The sequence below is a fragment of the Paralichthys olivaceus genome, chromosome 1 (genome assembly GCF_024713975.1).
Source record: "Paralichthys olivaceus isolate ysfri-2021 chromosome 1, ASM2471397v2, whole genome shotgun sequence".
NCBI lineage: Eukaryota > Metazoa > Chordata > Actinopteri > Pleuronectiformes > Paralichthyidae > Paralichthys > Paralichthys olivaceus.
Window position 1 is genome coordinate 22,019,216 of NC_091093.1, and position 18,128 is coordinate 22,037,343.

General features: G+C 40.9%; 2 protein-coding genes across 2 annotated transcripts; both read right to left on the reverse strand.

Moving 5' to 3' along the window:
* Nucleotides 1-60: 60 nt before the first annotated feature.
* On the reverse strand, nucleotides 61-8,068 carry lamp1a (lysosomal associated membrane protein 1a). The gene is made up of 9 exons (XM_069525406.1): nucleotides 7,158-8,068; nucleotides 3,477-3,583; nucleotides 3,166-3,385; nucleotides 2,862-3,023; nucleotides 2,569-2,771; nucleotides 2,328-2,453; nucleotides 2,172-2,238; nucleotides 1,909-2,076; nucleotides 61-1,069 (listed from the first exon to the last, which is right to left on the reverse strand). The coding sequence occupies exons 1-9, from the start codon at nucleotides 7,210-7,212 to the stop codon at nucleotides 930-932; spliced, it is 1,248 nt and encodes a 415-aa protein (XP_069381507.1). The 5' UTR covers nucleotides 7,213-8,068; the 3' UTR covers nucleotides 61-929.
* Nucleotides 8,069-10,120: 2,052 nt separating this feature from the next.
* On the reverse strand, nucleotides 10,121-18,092 carry cul4a (cullin 4A). Its single transcript, XM_069525444.1, has 20 exons — nucleotides 17,475-18,092; nucleotides 16,339-16,454; nucleotides 15,723-15,827; nucleotides 15,515-15,583; nucleotides 15,339-15,412; nucleotides 15,100-15,262; nucleotides 14,920-15,009; nucleotides 14,710-14,792; nucleotides 14,210-14,277; nucleotides 13,836-13,954; nucleotides 13,501-13,693; nucleotides 13,241-13,345; nucleotides 12,915-13,025; nucleotides 12,624-12,709; nucleotides 12,428-12,535; nucleotides 11,838-11,951; nucleotides 11,647-11,752; nucleotides 11,378-11,550; nucleotides 11,115-11,267; nucleotides 10,121-11,028 (listed from the first exon to the last, which is right to left on the reverse strand). Exons 1-20 carry the CDS (start codon nucleotides 17,614-17,616, stop codon nucleotides 10,933-10,935), a joined length of 2,274 nt encoding a protein of 757 aa, XP_069381545.1. The 5' UTR covers nucleotides 17,617-18,092; the 3' UTR covers nucleotides 10,121-10,932.
* Nucleotides 18,093-18,128: the final 36 nt, after the last annotated feature.

Genomic DNA, 18,128 nt, shown 5'->3' on the forward strand with positions numbered 1-18,128 from the left:
ACCATGTTTATCTCATGGAAAATCCTTAAAACAAATCATAAATGTGAAATATCTGTCCTGGACTTTTAACATGTTTATTAACTTTCAGATGCATAATAGAAAACGAGATCACATCATTTTCTATAAAAATAAAGGATCAAATCACAACAATTTAGATTAACAAAGCAAAAATTGAAAACTAACCCATGCACCTGTTCACTTCCCCTGTAAAACAAATGTAAGTGATGCTTGAAGTGTGTCTGACTGCTACATTTTTACAGAGAGTAGCAATCCACATTTGTATTGTCACAATTACCAGCTACCTCATTGGGCCTTACTTCAGTGGTGGGGTAGTTGTATCAGTCTCCACTGTGGAGGAATGTTTTTGGAAAAGATTCAGATTTCCCTTATCTCAGAATCACTGCATTCATCTTGATTTTTAAAAAATACTAGAGAGCACGAGTAAGAATAAAAACTCCACCCAAGTTGAAATGTTTATACATCAGTGGATAAGACATCAGAACTTTAAAAAACTACTTTGTCCTACAGTTACTTTGCCTCTTCTTCAACTGCATGGGATATTAAATAGGTTTTTAAAAAAGATTTACATGGGGAACAACAACAAACAGCAGTTCAAGCAAATTCATCTGATTCCTAGAAGTGTAGAGCAAAGCAGCTGATGGTCAATGTTTATCAAGCATTCAAACTGTCCTCTCCAGCTTCATCACCATCTATATGCAGCAGATATATTGCTTCTCATCATCATTCCACAGAGAAGGTGAAAGGAAAGGAAAATATCTAGAGGTCACATAGGATGCAAAAAAAACACACACTCGCCACATAGAAACAACCACTTCCATTCACTCATGTTTGTGTCCATTTGCTCATTCACACACAGGTTTTTTCTCCATTATTCAGTCCATCAGGTTCAAGTTCAATGGAGGCTCCACTCAGATGGTCTGGTATCCAGCATGGCTCCTCTTCCTACCTATTAGGTACGCAATGAGCACAATCAGCACTAGGCCAGCGAGAGCTGCCCCGACGATGATGGGGATGAGCATCTGGTCCTGGTCCATCTGACACTCCTCCGCTAGACACAGAAGAGGCAAAGATCAAATGTTATGGCACAGAATCAGTAAATGTCGTGTCCCACTGCAGCCTGAACAGATGGATTGATGAAGGATGATTCTAAACTGTTGATCTTGTTCCTCATCTCTGATTTGATTTATTTCAGTGACTTGCGTGGTTCTAGTGTGATTGGCTCATTGCATGGCTGTTAATGACAGAAAAATCGCCACTCAGTGGGAAGCAAGTGTGAATGAGCTTGATGCAGCAAAAAAAAGTTGTTGTTAAGTCGGCCTCTAGGAATAGCAACTCTCAAATAAACAATTTGCCACCTCCTTATGAAGAGTGAGATGAGAAGATCAATTACACTGTCTCTCATGAGCAAGAAGCTACAGCCAGCAACAGCCGAGCTCTTCTTGGAAATAACACTTAAATTCGACCAAGCTGCACCACATTGCACAGACTCAGTTATCAGTCACCTAAATACGCCAGATTTTTTTTTTCATCAACATCCATGAATTATTCCTGTGGAAATATCTGAAATTATCAAACAAATATCCTCTCTCACAATTTTAATGAATTAGAAAAAAGGGAGGGGGTACTCGGAGAGCGCATTCCTCTGTCAAGGCTAACGCCCTGTCTCACATTTGTTAAAGTAAGGGAATAAAGCTGGATCTGCCTGTTTAAGCAGATCCACTCCAAAACGTAATGAGTTCCTCCCTGGGACATGCCCCAACACAAGATTTCATGGTAATTGGTTCAGTGGTTTTTTTAGTAAATATGCAGACAAACAAACAGCAGTGAGGACATAATCTCCATAGAGAATAAGCCAAAGATAGAAGAAGTGTGTGATGGCAGTTGTACCTGTAGCAAACTGGTCTGTGATGACTCCAAACGGTTGGACCTGCAGTCTGAATGTGTTGAGAGACAAAGTTGGTTCCACAATCAGAGTTTGCTCCGCGTTACACATGTAGGAGCGGCCCAGTGAACTCCGCAGGTATTCCAGACTGGTGTTACTGGCTAAGAACCGAGCTGTGGACAGAATTATTAGAGCATTACTTTAAGCCAGACAAGGCAAGGCAAATAAAAAAAGAGCATTTTGCTTGTTACAGAATAAATCGCTATACCTGTCATATCAGGCCACATGGCGAGCAGAGATATCCCACTCAGGTGGTACTTGTTGGTCGTGGAGTTCTGTGATTGAGAGGAGAAGCTGAATAGATACTTGTACCACACACACCAACAATAACAAAGTGATGGTGTAAAAAAAGAGATGAATTTACCAGAGTGAAGGTGAAGCTGAGTGTGGTGTTCGGCTCTTCTGTCAAAACCAAGGTAGCTCTGCTGGCTTCACATAATCCAGACACATTTGTCTGACTAGGAGTCAGGTTTACTAAATCCTGCACGGTCTGGCAAAGTAGAGAAAAAATGTTTAATTTCTAGTTTACTGAAACAATTTCTGTTGAAATGAATCAACATTTATTTTTCCTATGAGCTGTCTCTGTTTGTCAAGCTTTAAATGACCTTATTCTGAGATTTTGAGACGTAGGAGATGTTGAACTGCAGTCCCATCTGAGCCAGGAGACAAACCGTGCCATTGTTGTTCTTTACAGAGTACGTGCCGTGTTCAGGTGTTCCTGAAGGCGTCGGTGCTGGAGCTGCTGTTGTAGAAGCAGCAGCGGTGGGCGGAGCTGTCGTAGTGGTAGTATCCGCCATACAGACGCTTTCTATGACAAGCAAAAAATATAAACTCCACCACTGAGCAGCAGGTCAATCATTCTGGAAACGCAGTCATGATAAGATAATCTGAGTGCTACCTGTTGGACTCAGGTCATTTCCTGGCATGAAGGCCTCCAGCCTCATGTCAGAGAAAGTGACAGTCGCCCCACCAACTCTTAAAGTGACAGGGCTCACACAGTGGTAGGTGGTGTTGATTGCCGCCCAGATTCCGACTGTAGCCGACACCACTGTGACCACATCTAGGACACAATGACACAAACATACCAGAATGTAGTTACATCTAAAATATATTTCCTGTCGTATATGCAGGGGCGTTCAAAGGGACTTTGGGGCCCCGGCAAAAAGGGGGACATCAAACCAAATCAATGCGTTTGTTCTCACCGGAGCTGTTGGCCTCAGGGAAGGTTGCCGAATCGCTCAGGTTGTACTGCAGCGTCAGGTTTGCGACGCTGTACAGACTCCCATTGGAGGAAAAGCTCAGCCCCAAAGCATGGCCGGGTCCGAACACCGCCACCAGCCACGGCAAACTCTCGTCTGTGCCGCACGAGCTGCTGCCTGTGTCGACTGTGGCGGAGTCGGGCAGAGGAACCTGCACCGTTCTCTGAGGAGACACGAGTGATTCGACTTGTGATAAACTTTAAATTCTCTCAGAGATGGAAACCAGAACGCTGCCGTCGCTGCACAGTACGTACCGTGCTGCTGATGGTGTCGTATGTGATGGAGAATGATGCAGAAAGCTCAGCCTTAATGCAGGTGGAGTTCCCCTCTTTTACATCCAGAGTCACAGCCTGAATACAACCTGAGGGGGAGAAAATAATGAGCGAGGACACACAATATTCAAATATTAGGGACAAATATGGTAATTACACTTGTACTCATTCGTGTGCCACATAGAAAGAAGACTCCACTTTCAAAAAATATCCCCAATACAAACGCTGCCATCTTGCAAATTTATAGTCTTAGTCTGCACAGTGGTGATCGGGCGATGAAGCCACAGTATTGAGGACCCGCCGATATGGCGCTCGGTCAATTGCGAGTCGACCTGAGGGATCAAATATGATGATTCACCCTGTTTTTATTGCATCAAATGAAAAATCGAAAAATCCAATGACCAACACCTAAAACGATAGAAACCAATCTTTGATGAGTATTTTGACTTTTTAGTTTTGTCCACATCCCATCGATGCACAGAGTACACAGGGTTTATGACCTATACTGCAGCCAGCCACCAGGGGGCGATCGAGATGCTTTAGCTTCACATTTGGGGAGCCGTCATGTCGTCATACAATGTGTGACCTGATTATGAGCAAGATAAATACAACTGGATTGATTGATAATATACAGACTTATACATAGATACATTGACTCTTCCCTTCCTGGGACACTTGATAGAGCAAAGCTGACAGATTCAGGAGCCATACTTGTTACATTTAGTCAGCGTGGCCCCTCTGAGCGGAATCAAACAAAGCATTCAGTACACTTGCATTTTTATCATTTAATATCTTTATGCCCTAGAAACTGCCCACTCATTGTTGTGTGTCCATGCATGTGACATAGTGGGTGTACTTCTACAGTGGCTATTCATGACTCAGGTACAACCCTACAGCTCATATCCTTAAAAAAAACACTTTCTTACCCTATTTATAATGCAGTCATGCAACACTGGAGTTTCACCACTTACCACTCACTTCCCAAAATGGCTACAAAGAAGTTGAGTCAGTCCATCTTGAATGTGGCTGATTCCCATCAGCACAGACACAGAAAGTTACTGTACTTCTGTAATTGTAAAGTACTTATCAAATGTTTGGGACCGTTAAAATACTAGAATTGTATGTTTGCACCAGCAAGTGCAGTTTCAGACTCATGTGAGGTGAATGTGACCTTTCACCACTGAGCTCTCATCAGATCATCTTTGTGTCCAAGTGACAACTACTCAAAAGTGAAAGAAATTTCCTAAAGGCAGACTATAACATGTTCAAGAGGCCAAAAACATGTTTTGTGAGGCCAAAGGATTCCCTGGAGGTGTTCTGGAGATATCGTGTCCACAGGTGCTCTGTGAGGCCACAGCGTCCTTGACCACTGAACTTTGACCACCCAATTCTAATCCTTGAGTCCAAATTGCGTCAAATTGAAATAAATGTCCTAAAAGGTTTTGTGAGAAATGGTGTTCAATGGATACAAAGGCATCCAACAGAAAATTATTCTCTCAGGCTACCAATGTCGGTGGGTTCTACAATTCAGTTGCCACTAATAAAGCTAAGAAGGATTTTTAAGATTTAAAAGAAGCTCCATATCGTAGCTGGTTACCTGCTCACATCGCTGAGAGACGTTCATTCAGCTTTTGGCTAGTTGCCTGCCCCCATGTTACTGGCAGTAATTCCATAACTTATTACACAGCTCAGTGACTGAACTCTTCTCTCTTTCACAGTGTCCTCACTTCCCTTTTATCTCCAGGGTTTTACATTATTACAATGTACTGATCCTAATGGGAAAGATTCCTGTGCTATATTCCATCAATCAGATACCATCTCCCCTACTGCCATGCTGAAACTTGAGCTCAGCGTCACCGCTCACCCTGTATACACACAGCAGACAGTTTACACAACACTTTAATCAGATCACGAAGTAAAAGCAGCAGTGTGTACAGAGTATGAAGCTGCAGATATAAGTATTACACAGTCGGTGTGGGGAAAATAATCAAAAAGGATTCTGTACTAACAGGAAATGCTAAATTCTAAGGTCCAATTAGAGATGACCAAAAAGAACATCAATTCAGTTATATATTTATATATATTACATTTTTAGAAGTTCAAAAAAAAAACTTCTGCATCTACTTGAACTCCAAATACATTGGGCTGTTTTCCTGTTGTCAGCCAGATGTCTGTGTGTGTTCAGGCTGATTAAACTGGTCATAAAATAACACTGTCAGCCCCCAGTGTACAACACAAAGCCATCATAGCAGTCACACAAAGCTCTCTCATGACCCAACAAAGAGACCAATCTGCTGGTCCCAAACACGAACAAAACCAAGGGATCATAGAATAGATTAGAATAAAATAGAATAGAATAAAATAAAGTCCAGCGACTTCTTAGGTCTGTTTTGACATCAATACCTGAGGACGGCTGACCTTTATATTTTGGACTTTGGACAGAGCTTCCTATGAAACTTTGCAATGCAGTGAGTTCTCCTTAGTTTCCACTGGTTATTGACACACACCAGAGGATCCTTCGTTTTGTTATTTACATATTATATATGTGTATTAAGTCAAGTCATGAATGACTGTAACAAACTTCTACACTGAAGAATGTCCATCCATCTTGTCTCTCGCCCCAAGACTATATGGAGAAAAGTGGAAGAAGTTTAAAAAAATATTCTGGTCTCAACTGTAACTGTTGAATTAAATTTTGCAAAACCATGTAAGCAGCATTTTGCTGCAGCTGCATGTGGTGAACCTAATTTCTGTGAAGTTCATTTTCATTATAGAAGAAAAGTCCTGATCATTTTCTAAATTCATTGATCCCATTGTACACAAAGCTAGCGTTTTTTCCCAATCAGTACTCCGCACCTCAAAACAAGATAAAGTGCAATAATTAAAATGATAAAAAGAGAATGAAGAAAAAACCTGAGAAACCACAGCTATGTTTTAACCAGAGGCACAATACTTGAAGCATCATTTCTTCTAAAATGTCTTCTATTTTAGACGTTTTCTTTTCTTGATCTTAATATGTGAAATACTTTTTAACTACAGCATCAAATATATTAAATGGAGTAAAAAGGAAAATATTTCTAGCTTAATTCTAGTCGAGTAACAAGATGATGGAGCACAAACAGAAATATAGAAAAGTAAGTAAAATACACAACATTAGTACTTAATCATGAGTATACTGTCTATATGACTTTATGATTTAATTTTAAAATATATTAACTATTTGTGATTTCAGTGATTACATCATAGACTTTATGATGTTAATACATTTAATTTAATTTTTAAATTGATCCTTGAAAAAAATACTTAATTGTACTTTAACAAGGACAAGTTATAGAATATTGACTGAAATTTTAAAGTGAGCCCTTGAATAAATTTACAAAATAATTGAAATGAAAAAAACTACAATACATGTTATTGTTTACTGGACTTTTGATATTAATACATTTGATTACATTTTGAAATGTGATCTTTTTGCGAGCTTAGAACTTGTTTTGTTGATTCCACAGCTCGATGCTTTATAATCTTTTGTCGATCGACTGTGATCGATCCATCGATTGATCCTCTACTTGTTCACACTCGATTAACCGACGACAGGTTTAGTGACGTCGGTCGATCGCACGGTCGCAGCGAGACACGGAGCTCTTACAGCCCAGAAACACTCACCTAACCCGGCAAAGCAGGCGACGAGGAGCGCGGCCACCGTGTGAGAGAGTTCCATCCTTCGGCTCAGATAAAGACGCCACACGCAGCGGACCTGACTGCTTCTGATCGCCGGGGAAAGACGAGGGAAAAGCCCGGAGCAGGGTCGTCGTGTCGCGGCGTCACAGGCGCAGGTTGACGCACGAACCAGCTGCAGTTGACGGAGGAGCTGCTCCTCTTCTTCTTCTTCTTGTTCTTGTTCTTCTTCTTCTTCTTCCTCCTCTGCTTCTCTGTAGAGATAAAACGTGGTTGCTGGTGAGCAGCGGAGCAGCTGGTGTCGATCAGAGACGGTGACGGAATAAACCTGGTCTGGTCATGTGAACTGTAACAGTCAGAGCTGAGCTGTCACGTGAGAGGAGAGCCCCCCCCCCCCCCCCCCCCCCCCCCCCCCTGTTTGTGTATGAGCTCCATTCACAGCAGCGATAACACACTGATACACACTGATGCACACACTGATACACACACTGATACACACTGATACACACACACTGATACACACTGATACACACACTGATACACACTGATACACACTGATACACACACTGATACACACACTGATGCACACTGACACACACTGATACACACTGATACACACACTGACACACACTGATACACACTGATACACACACTGACACACACTGATACACACTGATACACACTGATACACACACTGATACACACTGACACACACTGATACACACACTGACACACACTGATACACACTGATACACACACTGATACACACTGATACACACACTGATAAACACACTGACACACACACTGATACACACTGATACACACTGATACACACACTGATACACACACTGACACACACTGATACACACTGATACACACTGACCAACACTGATACACGTGTAGTTGTTACTGATAGAATATATTTTTATTTTAAATAATGTAGGCGATGCAACAATGTGTAAAAGAGACACCTAATGAAAATAAATGTTTTTGCACACAAATAATATTTTGTACAGACTTGAATAGTGTAATTGATGCCAATAAGGTGCAAAGAGACACTTGGTGAGAAAATATAATTGTTGTTGCTGATAGAAAGATATTTTTTACAGACTTAAATAGAGTAGGTGATACCAACAAGGTGTAAAGAGACACCTCGTGAGAAAACAAATGAGCTTCCAGGAATGATATTATAATGAAAATTGTGGTTTTCCAGGGAACTCACAGGAGTGGCATGTCAAGTTGATTAAAATCTAAAGGGATTAAAATGTAATAACATGGGAGGGACAGTATTAACAGACCAGATGCTGATATAACATTTATATTAGTTGACTGGTTTGACACCTTTTCCCTGCACTTATGTTCAATATGAAAAATAATTTTAAATACAAGAGTTATCTAATATAATAGTGAAGCTGTGGAGGGGTTACTTTAGGAGAGCACACTTGAACACAACACTTCCTCAGTTCCTGAAATGATGTAGCAGTGTGTAAAGGATCGATTTGTTTGATATATGACGTGTCTGATATCATTTTCTCATCTCGAACCTTAACCCAAAACTTAAAACCACAATCACCTGATTCTAACCCATAAAGAGAGAACTTAAGCTTCAAACAGCCCTTTGAAAAAGTCAGGACTGGTCAAAATGTCCTCACTTCATAAGGTTCATACTTAAGGTGGCCCTCACAAAGTTATAAGTACAAGTACACACACGTACACACATAGTACTGTGTCGGCTGCAAGTGCATGTGTTGTGGGTAGTCAGCTGACACCTTCATCAATTCACGAGGGGGTGCAAAACCCTTGAAGGAACGCAGAGGCTGCTCACTGCTTCTGTCCAAGACTTTATCAGGACCCTGCCACATTCTCTCTGCATACTTCTGCTTTGCTCTTTAACAAAAGACATGCAGTTTCCTCGTCTTAAATTCAGATTACAACGCCCGAGGGCTTTTAAAGTCCTATTTCTTAGTGTCTAAGGATAAGCTGATAGTGAAAGTATGGAGAAATACCATTTTTATTTTCAGTTCCATCTTCCAGTAACTTAAAGTATTTGAATCCTTGTTACTTTTCTTAAAAATTCAAATGATTTCTTGTTTTATTGAAAGTAGTTGAGTGCATAAAGTGTATAAAAGTACAAACAACAGTCCATTTCCTTCCTGTATCTCATTTAGGGTGGAGTGATATGAAGTGGAAGAAGACAACTTGGTGTTTTCACCCTTTTGTTTGTTGGTTTATTTGTTTGCAGTATTACGTATGAACAACTACCATGATTTCCAAAGGTGTAGGGATGGGGCCTGGGCCTGAGAGGAACCCATTACATTTTGGTGCGAATGCAGATAAATGGGACAGATCCAGGATTTTCTGTTTCACTTTCTTTAACATAGGGTGTTTTTCAATGTGTTTGTTAATTTTTCAGGGAATGATTGATTTTAAAGATATGTCATATATAGTGACAATTTGGCCTGGATCCATTTTTATCAGATTTCCTGAAACAATAGTTGGTTAACTGTAGCTTCAGTAGTTGACACATTTTGTGTCATGTTTATTTCTTTTGATCTGATGATATTACTTTGGTTTTGGGTCATGAGACCACTTCCTATTTTTTATTTCATGTCCACAATAAGAGTTTGAAAATTATGTGTAAGATTGTTCAGCCTTAACAGAGGTATTTGCTATTTGCTCTATTGAGGGCCATTCTGGTTATAATATATTTTAATGCCAAAAATTACAACAAAAAAAAGACAGACATCCTCCTTGTTCACTTGACTAAACTGCCACAATTTCATTACTATAAATTAGTTCAGATTTTTTATTTTTCGTTATCTTTCTTTTTTTTGCAAAGAGTGATTTGATTAAATTGAATTAGACTGCAGGAGATGTCAGCATGAATAATACTTTAGCTAAGAGGCAAATCCATCAGTCACTAACTGGTTACCTACAAATCATGAGCCGAATCATTAAATATCCATTTATTCAAGTTCACTTTTCTCACTCGTACATAGAATACAATCTGATCTACAAAAACATCAGCACATGACATTGGACATTTGGACATTTTGGTCAAAACATACAAGAAACCCAAAGACATACCCAAGTGGCTTGTCTGCAAATCCTTTAGCGTCTGTGTTACAAGTTATAACCCCCCCTTCTCCCCTTCCTCATCTGACCCAGCCCCTCTGGACCCCTTCATCCATCCTCACGTCTCATGTCCTCAACAGCTGCTTCTCTGCCTATTCACGCAACCAACCAATCAGATTTACACTCAGTACTTTATGCAGCCATTCATGTGGAGAAAACCTTGAACAAAAATTAAAAACCAACAAAAAAAAATCTTTAAACTCATGACAAACCAACTACAGTAGAAAATAAGCTAATTTTTAGAACAAAGGGATGCAGGGAAAAAAAAATCCCAACCCGGAGGAGGAAAAACAAAACAAAAACAGAGGAAAGTGCTCATTATTTTCAGTTGAGTTTTGCATTAGCAGATTTGTAAGTCACATAACCAACCGTCAACAACCTGGGCCACTCCTCCAGCCCCGCCTCACAGTCCCACCTAAAGATATCGCAGAGTGGGAACTGAACAGCCAAGTGTCTCTCATCTCACTGGAGCTCTGTGTGATCTGGACGCCGTGTCCAGGACTGTGGATGGAGGGAACGATGGGCACCAGAGGAGAGTCGGGTGGCTGAAGGGCTGTAATGCTGTTTTGTGGGGGGGCAGCTGTCCGCATGCTGTGAGAGAAGCATGGCAATGACAGTAGAGCCCCCTTTAGGCAACATAGTGGTACTGGTTTGGAGTCTCCTTGTCACGTTCCATGTAGTCTCTGTCTATGAGCGACTCGATGCGCTTCTTAAGATCGCCCGGCTGGGGAGAGGAAGGCAAAGCAAGTGCTGATGAGCTTTGTGTGTGAGTGTAAAATCAAAACGAATGAAAAGCTTGAGAGGCCTCACCTTGACAGGGAACTTCAGCTGGTTGTAGAGCTCTGATACGAGGAGGTTGTGACTCAAGGTCTTCCTCATCTTCATGATGCGGACAACAGCCGCATCAATCTGATACTGTCGGTCTTGAAACACACGTTCTGTTGTGCTCACCTGCTCCTCTACCTGTGAGGGAAATGTGATTTATAAAAATGAAAAAGTGTGCTCAGGTTGAGGAGTGTGTGATGAAAGAAAGAAAGAAAGAAAGAAAGAAAGAAATTTGCTCGTATTTTTACCGTCTCCTTCATCTGGATCTGGTTGATCTTGATGCGGAACAGTTTGTGTTTAAAATCATTGTTGAAATTAAAGCGGTCTCCGTCCTCCACATCTTTCCCTCGAGGGTTCTTGTTAAGGACTCGAGCTTTTCCACAGGCCAGAGACTGCAGTGTACGCTTGAGCTCCCCCTCCTCTGTGCAGGAAAAGACAGATGTCAGACAGTGTGATACAGCAAGCAACTCTCTCCACTACAGAATAGTAGTACAACATATTTAAGGACATGTACAACCTATGCCGGTAGCAGCGCGAATCTCGTCAATACTGAACTCCTCTCCCTCATTAAACATCAGCAGCACCAGAGTCTGGAACAGGGAGACCTGCAGCTCCTTTTTGCCCTGCAGGAGAAATCGATCATTGTAACTGCAGCTTATCAAACCGTCTCTCTTCTTCAAGCCCCATAAGAATACATCAAGCTTTTACCTCTTTGAACTCTGCCTTTAATACAGCATGACCCAGCGTTGGCTGCCACTGCAGCTTCCTCCCGCTGTGCTTCCCCAGGTAGAACAGCTTGAAGACCTCCTGGAGTTTTACCATCTAACAAATCAAGTTGATGACATTGTCACATTTTAAAATTTGTGAAAATGGTGACTGAGAAAGGAAGACATGTCGTCGCTGTGGATGTTGCTCTAATTACTAAGTCTTGTGACACATAAAAAGTTTTAAAAAAGTAAAACGTTTTTTTGGTAGCAGAGCAGCAAACAGATATTTTGTCTGGCCTAAATGCAACCAAATGCGCCCTCATTGCATCTTGAAAGGCACGTGGCCACAATCAATTTCACTGTGTGTCCTGGACGAAGAACTGCTGTCTGTGCAGAGAACCTCCTGCTGTGTTGTGCACATGTGAAAGGCAGATTGCGGGTAAATCCGGAGAATTAGCTTCTGAGTTTACCCCCAGTTTGCCTTTGCAGGTCATGTCTGAGAATGGATAATCTGAGTGTGCAGACTGAATTCACTTTTACTCATTTTTTTAACCCAGACAAATGATAATGTGCACAGAGTCAAATTCTTACCTCTGGGGGCAAGTGGACCTCCATGGGTGTGTATGACGGCCAGTAGCCCATTGTGAGGATGTTAACAGTAAGTTCAATGTTGCTGGGTTCACTCTGGTTCTGTATATACTGAGGAGAAATGTAATGTTAATTATGCATGAAAAATAGACTCTCCTCTTCAAGCTGCACATTGTTTTGTCATTTGTTTTCCTCGTACCTGTTTGAACTGGATCATGATGTCTTTGGACAGTTCCATGTCCTTGAACATCCCCTCAAGCTTACTGGTGAATGCTGCTCCACATTCTGCAACCACATTCAAATTTGAAGTTAAATCTTACAGACAGGGCAGTACAGTCCAGGTAACAATAGTCAAGGGGTTTTAAATACAATAAACTTCAGGTAGATCAATTTCCTAAAACTCTCCTTATGAATTTATCCATGTAGCTAACAAGGATTCTGATGAATTGCAACCTGGAAATAGCTATAAGAGATTTGACTAGAGATTTACCGTGTTTGAGTTTGGATAGCATGGACTTTTCAGCATCTACAGAAGCGCTCTTGCCGACAAGCAGACGTTTGGCCAAGTCCTTCTTATAAAAAGCTTCAAATACATCTTTTCCTGAAAAAAAGGAAACAGATATCAAGAGTTCTCCTCTAACAAGCTACAAAGTGGTTAATTAAAGTAATTGACTGAGAGAGAAACAGTAACATATGTGTACACACACACACACACACACACACACACACACACACACACACACACACACACACACACACACACACACACACACACACACACACACACACACACACACACAGTGAAGCATAACTGACCATGAATGAAACGAAAGATTATCATTATCTTGTCCAGGATTCTCTCCAGCTCCTCCTCTGTAGCCTCCTTGTTCCCTGCTCTTAACTTTGAATCCACATATTTAGCTGGATGGGAAACAAAAGAGCTGTTATTAAGAGGCAGAATAACAACCATGAGAAAATTTGCTTTGTATGATGACTTAATATTTAGTAGATCTATCAAACTGTTCAAATGTGCAGGTCTGAAAATCCAACAGCCACAATTTCTTTGTGTGACCTACCAATGAGTTCAGCAGGTTTGTTCGGTCTCTTGTTGATAAAAGTCTCAAAGGCTTCCTTCATGGCATTGATAAATCCCTCGTTCCTTGCGAAGCAGCTCTGTGCCACGTTGTCCATCTTGTCCTTAAAGTCCAGCAGCTCTTGCACCATGTCCTTGTCTTTCTCTGGAGTACATACAATCTCTCCCCCGAAGGACTGAGAGCAGAGACAGTTTACAATAAGGTGAATATGAGGCATTTCTCAGACATAGATAGACCTGGACAAATGTTCTTGATAGAACTGCTTTGTGTTTCATGTGTATGCAGAGTATGTTTGTTGACCTACAGTATGTGTTTACCTTGATATAATCCCTCCAGAACTGCAGCAGTGTGGGAAGCCCCCCCTTCACCTTGCTGAAGAGCTGGTAGAGGAGGGCCAGCTCAGTCACACGATTCTCATCCAGCAGGGTGCTCAGACCTGCCACCAAAATGTTACACATTACTGCATACATTCAAAATAAAAATCCCCTATGTCTTCAAATAATAAAACGGTTATAGCTCGACAAGAAGCAAGAAGGGTAGATAGCATTGTTTGCTTTGGTCAAGGACTGTCGTTGGGTACATTTGAATCACAACTAGTATTATTGATATTATTATTAATAAACGTAGTACACATTGCCACACACAAGCTAATTTTTAAGGACTTTCTAAATTCTTTCACACAAACACATACCCTTTTGAAGCATTGCAGTCATATGTTCTCCTAAAAGTTGTTTCTCAACACAGCTAATTAGAGGTTTCCTGTAAAATCATAAGGAGAGAATGAGGGGGGGAAGATATAAGCAAGCATTTTCAAGAGTTAGAATAGATGCATAGATATCTATGTCAGACATTCCTGTACAACAAATTCTCCATGTAGCATTAGTATTCATCAGTTTTGAGATTTGTTGAAAACTAGAGATACAACTAAACCTCTGGGGTCATGTGTTTATATCAACAAGAAAAACAAACTCAAAAGAATTAAAAAAAGTAATTATGGCCGTTATGTTAACCCTTGTACAGTGTTAATATTTACACTATTAAATCAACATATTTTAATTGTAATGGTCAATTGTTTTCAGATATGTGGGCGAGTAAATACACTCACATTAGGATTTTTGTCGCTGATCATATATGATAACACAGTTAAACATGAATTATTATTATAATTATTAAAGAAAGAAAAAAAATTACTGAGTGCTCTGGTCGAGGTAGCTCAGGATACGATCATTCTCCTCCTCTAACCGACGAGCCACATGATGCAGATACTCAGGCACCTGGACAAATACAAATACACATATTCAGTACGTTTATCTGCTGAAAACACATCCTTGGCATTATGTGTAATCAAGTCACTGATGAATTATTGTGACCACAAAAAGATCCATTGAGATTCTCGCTTACATCTCTCTCCTGCATCAGCCGCTGTCCCTCTGCTGCGTACAGACGATTGGTCTCAATCAAAAATCTCTCCTCAAAGGAATCTTTGTAAACCTGAACATGAGAGGATCAGAAGGTTAAAACAATGACACGTGTTCAGTCCATCTACTGATTATTATCAATGCTGACCAGGCGATCAGGTACCTGCAGGTCTGACAACATGCCCAATAGGCTCCTGAGCAGACTGCGATCCACTGTCTCCCCATTCCGCTCCTGTTCTACCTGCTCCAAAATGCCATCGACGGTCCGCTTCTGCACCGCACTGTCACTCACAATGTGGGTACGGAACAGCTCCAACCCAGTGTCCCTGCAACATACACATAACATCAGCCTCCAAAGAACACCTTCACAAACAGAGGGATTTGAAAAAACTGTAGTTTTACCATATGGAGGGTAGAAGAGAGTTCTGAAGCACATAGGTACGATCCAGGAAGAGAAAAATACTTCGGATCATGATCTATAAGGGAAAAGTGAAAACAATCTAAACGTTGGATAATTTACACTCTTACAGAACAAAGTGCTGTTTAAATAAGCGCATCTGACAAACATCAAACCTTACAGTTTGTCTGCAGTGGTCCTGCCAGCAGCGATTCATTCGCTTCAGGAAGGAAAGGCTGTCCAAAGACTCTGTGAGATCCGTGTTAAGGAAATGATCCGTTACCCACTCAAGTCATTTAACCAAAATATCGAATGACGAAAAATCAGAAATATAAATGTTTCAGTGGGCTTAATATGCATCTTCCTATAGTTATTCACAAAAAAGGATATTCTCTGAACTGGTAGATCTGGGCTTGCACATGATCTTCACAGACCTGCCGTAGCTGCTTGTATAGTGTGGGGGAGACTTTGTAGGAACACAGGTTCTCCACCGCCTTCCAGAAAAAGAAGATTGTTAACAGCCCTATGCAAACAGCAGTAGCACAATGCAAGATGTTTTTTTTTGTATTTAAAAAGCCAGACAGGTGTTTGTGGGGGTTTATTACAAAACACTACATACAACTGTGAACATATGTTTTAATATTTGGCCACTGGATTCTATTTATATTAGTAAGTGTGTAATTCCCCTGTTATGTGGAAATACATTAAAGACTGTTAAATCAATATGTGAGTCAATGTCACCCATATAAAAGTAACAAACATAAAAGTAGAGATTCTTTTCAGATAGATCACCAAACTCAGGCAACTCACAGATTTCTGCAAGTGAACTTTAACCCTGAGCTGAAATTTAACACTAGCTTACAATACCAGTCTGTGTTGTATGATCTGCTGAAAGATCATGTGTTGAAAATGCATAACTGCAAAGTCATGTTTGGTGGTTTTGCACTGACAAACACTGCAAAGTGTTAATCAAGGCCTGAGAGTTAAGAAAGAAAGACAGCAAACCTGATAGAGCTCTTCCAGGTTGTACTTTATAGAGGTGCTGTTCTGAATGGCTCCCACTGCATCTCGTAGCTTCAGCCATGTGTCTTCAGTGTAGTTCTCTGCTAGTTTTGGCCTGTCTGTTTCAAAAAGCCGGCAATTACGTTAATTAATATGTATATGTAAATATGTATTACTGGAATACGCAACACTGAACTAAGGCAGGAGCACTTCATACACCACACACTTTTGACCCACAGATAATTTCGTAAATAAACATTTTTAATGACAGGAGGTGAAAAAGCAAATTTTGCTGCTAACAGAACTTTTCACTGTTATTATATTTTTGTTTCTTATGAGTTTTGTTCCTATGAATGTTGTCCTTAATAAAAACTATCGTGAATTACCTTTACTTTATATGAAGACTAACTAAATTACTTCCAAGTGGTATGAATGAGAAACAGATTATCCTACAGCTCCAGTCTGATGGTGGCTGATTTTATACTGTCTTTAACATTGTGAAATTTGGCATTTTTCTGCATTTTTGTGGATTTCTCAGAAAATAATTAATGGATCTTGATTTTAAAAAAATCTGACATATTAAGGGGACTGATATGTATGACTGTGTGCACTATGGAGCAGATCCAAACAAAATCCAGCTCTAGTGAATTCAAATGTGGTTTCCTAACGAGGACTGTTGGGCCTTGGTGGTGGTTTGTAGTCTCACATCCAGGTTTTGGTTTGGTTTGGTCTTCATGCTAAATATTTTTAATTGACATGGGTATTTCCCAATAAGAGTCATCAGTGCTGCCTGCATTGCTCAAACTGGGTGAATAACTCTTATACAACAAAGCTATAAGTGTTCTCTCATCTGACCTACACCTGGAGGGCAGTGGCTTTTTACACTGGTTACGTCTAACACCAGATGTGCAAAACCAGATGTTGTGAGAAGGCAAAGCAAAAAATAACTGAGGGATCAAACAAATGTGCTATAATGAAAACCAACTCTGTGAAGAGACACTCTCATCAGAACAGACAGGACAGCATTTTACACTGGATGCACATAACTCAACCACAGGCGAACAACTTTTTACGGTACGGTCCAACAGTTGGGTAACATGCTAATGGATAACGAAGAGGAGATCGGTCATCGACAGTACCTTTGAAATTTTTGATCACTAACTTCTTTGAAGCACCACTTTTGCCTGAGGCCACGGCGGAGGTCCGGCCCATCCCGTTGGTGTTGTGCTCTGTTATGGCAGAGAAGCTGGCTCTCTTGTCCTGTCGAGTGTCCTCTGCCATTATCAGATTAGCGCTATGGCTTAACGCTGTTATGGGTCCAAGTGTTATGCTAAGTTCCTGCCGGGTCTTTCCTCTGACACAACACAGTCCCTGCTCGGAACCAGGTGTTGGACGGCTCGGACACTCTCAGTCTGTTTAACACGCACTCACAAACTACCTCCGACTAACGTAGGGTTAATTAAACACAAAACATAACTGCGGTCAGCTTCATAAACAAGCTAGCAGTGTGTTATCTGAAACTGTAGCCTCCCCCCCTTTAGCTTCACAGGCTAGTCCATGCTATGCTCCGCTACTTACACGTTTTAGCGAGTGCAGTTATTGTGTTTTGCGACAGTACAGATGGCAGCGACATATTCAGCGGTGACACAACAGATCCATGTTTTGTTGCTGGCTCTCTTTAGCATGTAGCTAGCTAGCACAACAAAATGGCTTTTCTCAGGCAGCTCTGTTGGACAGGTGCATCCTGGGTGAAAAGCGGCAGGGTTGCGTTCACGGACCGTTTGGGATTTTTA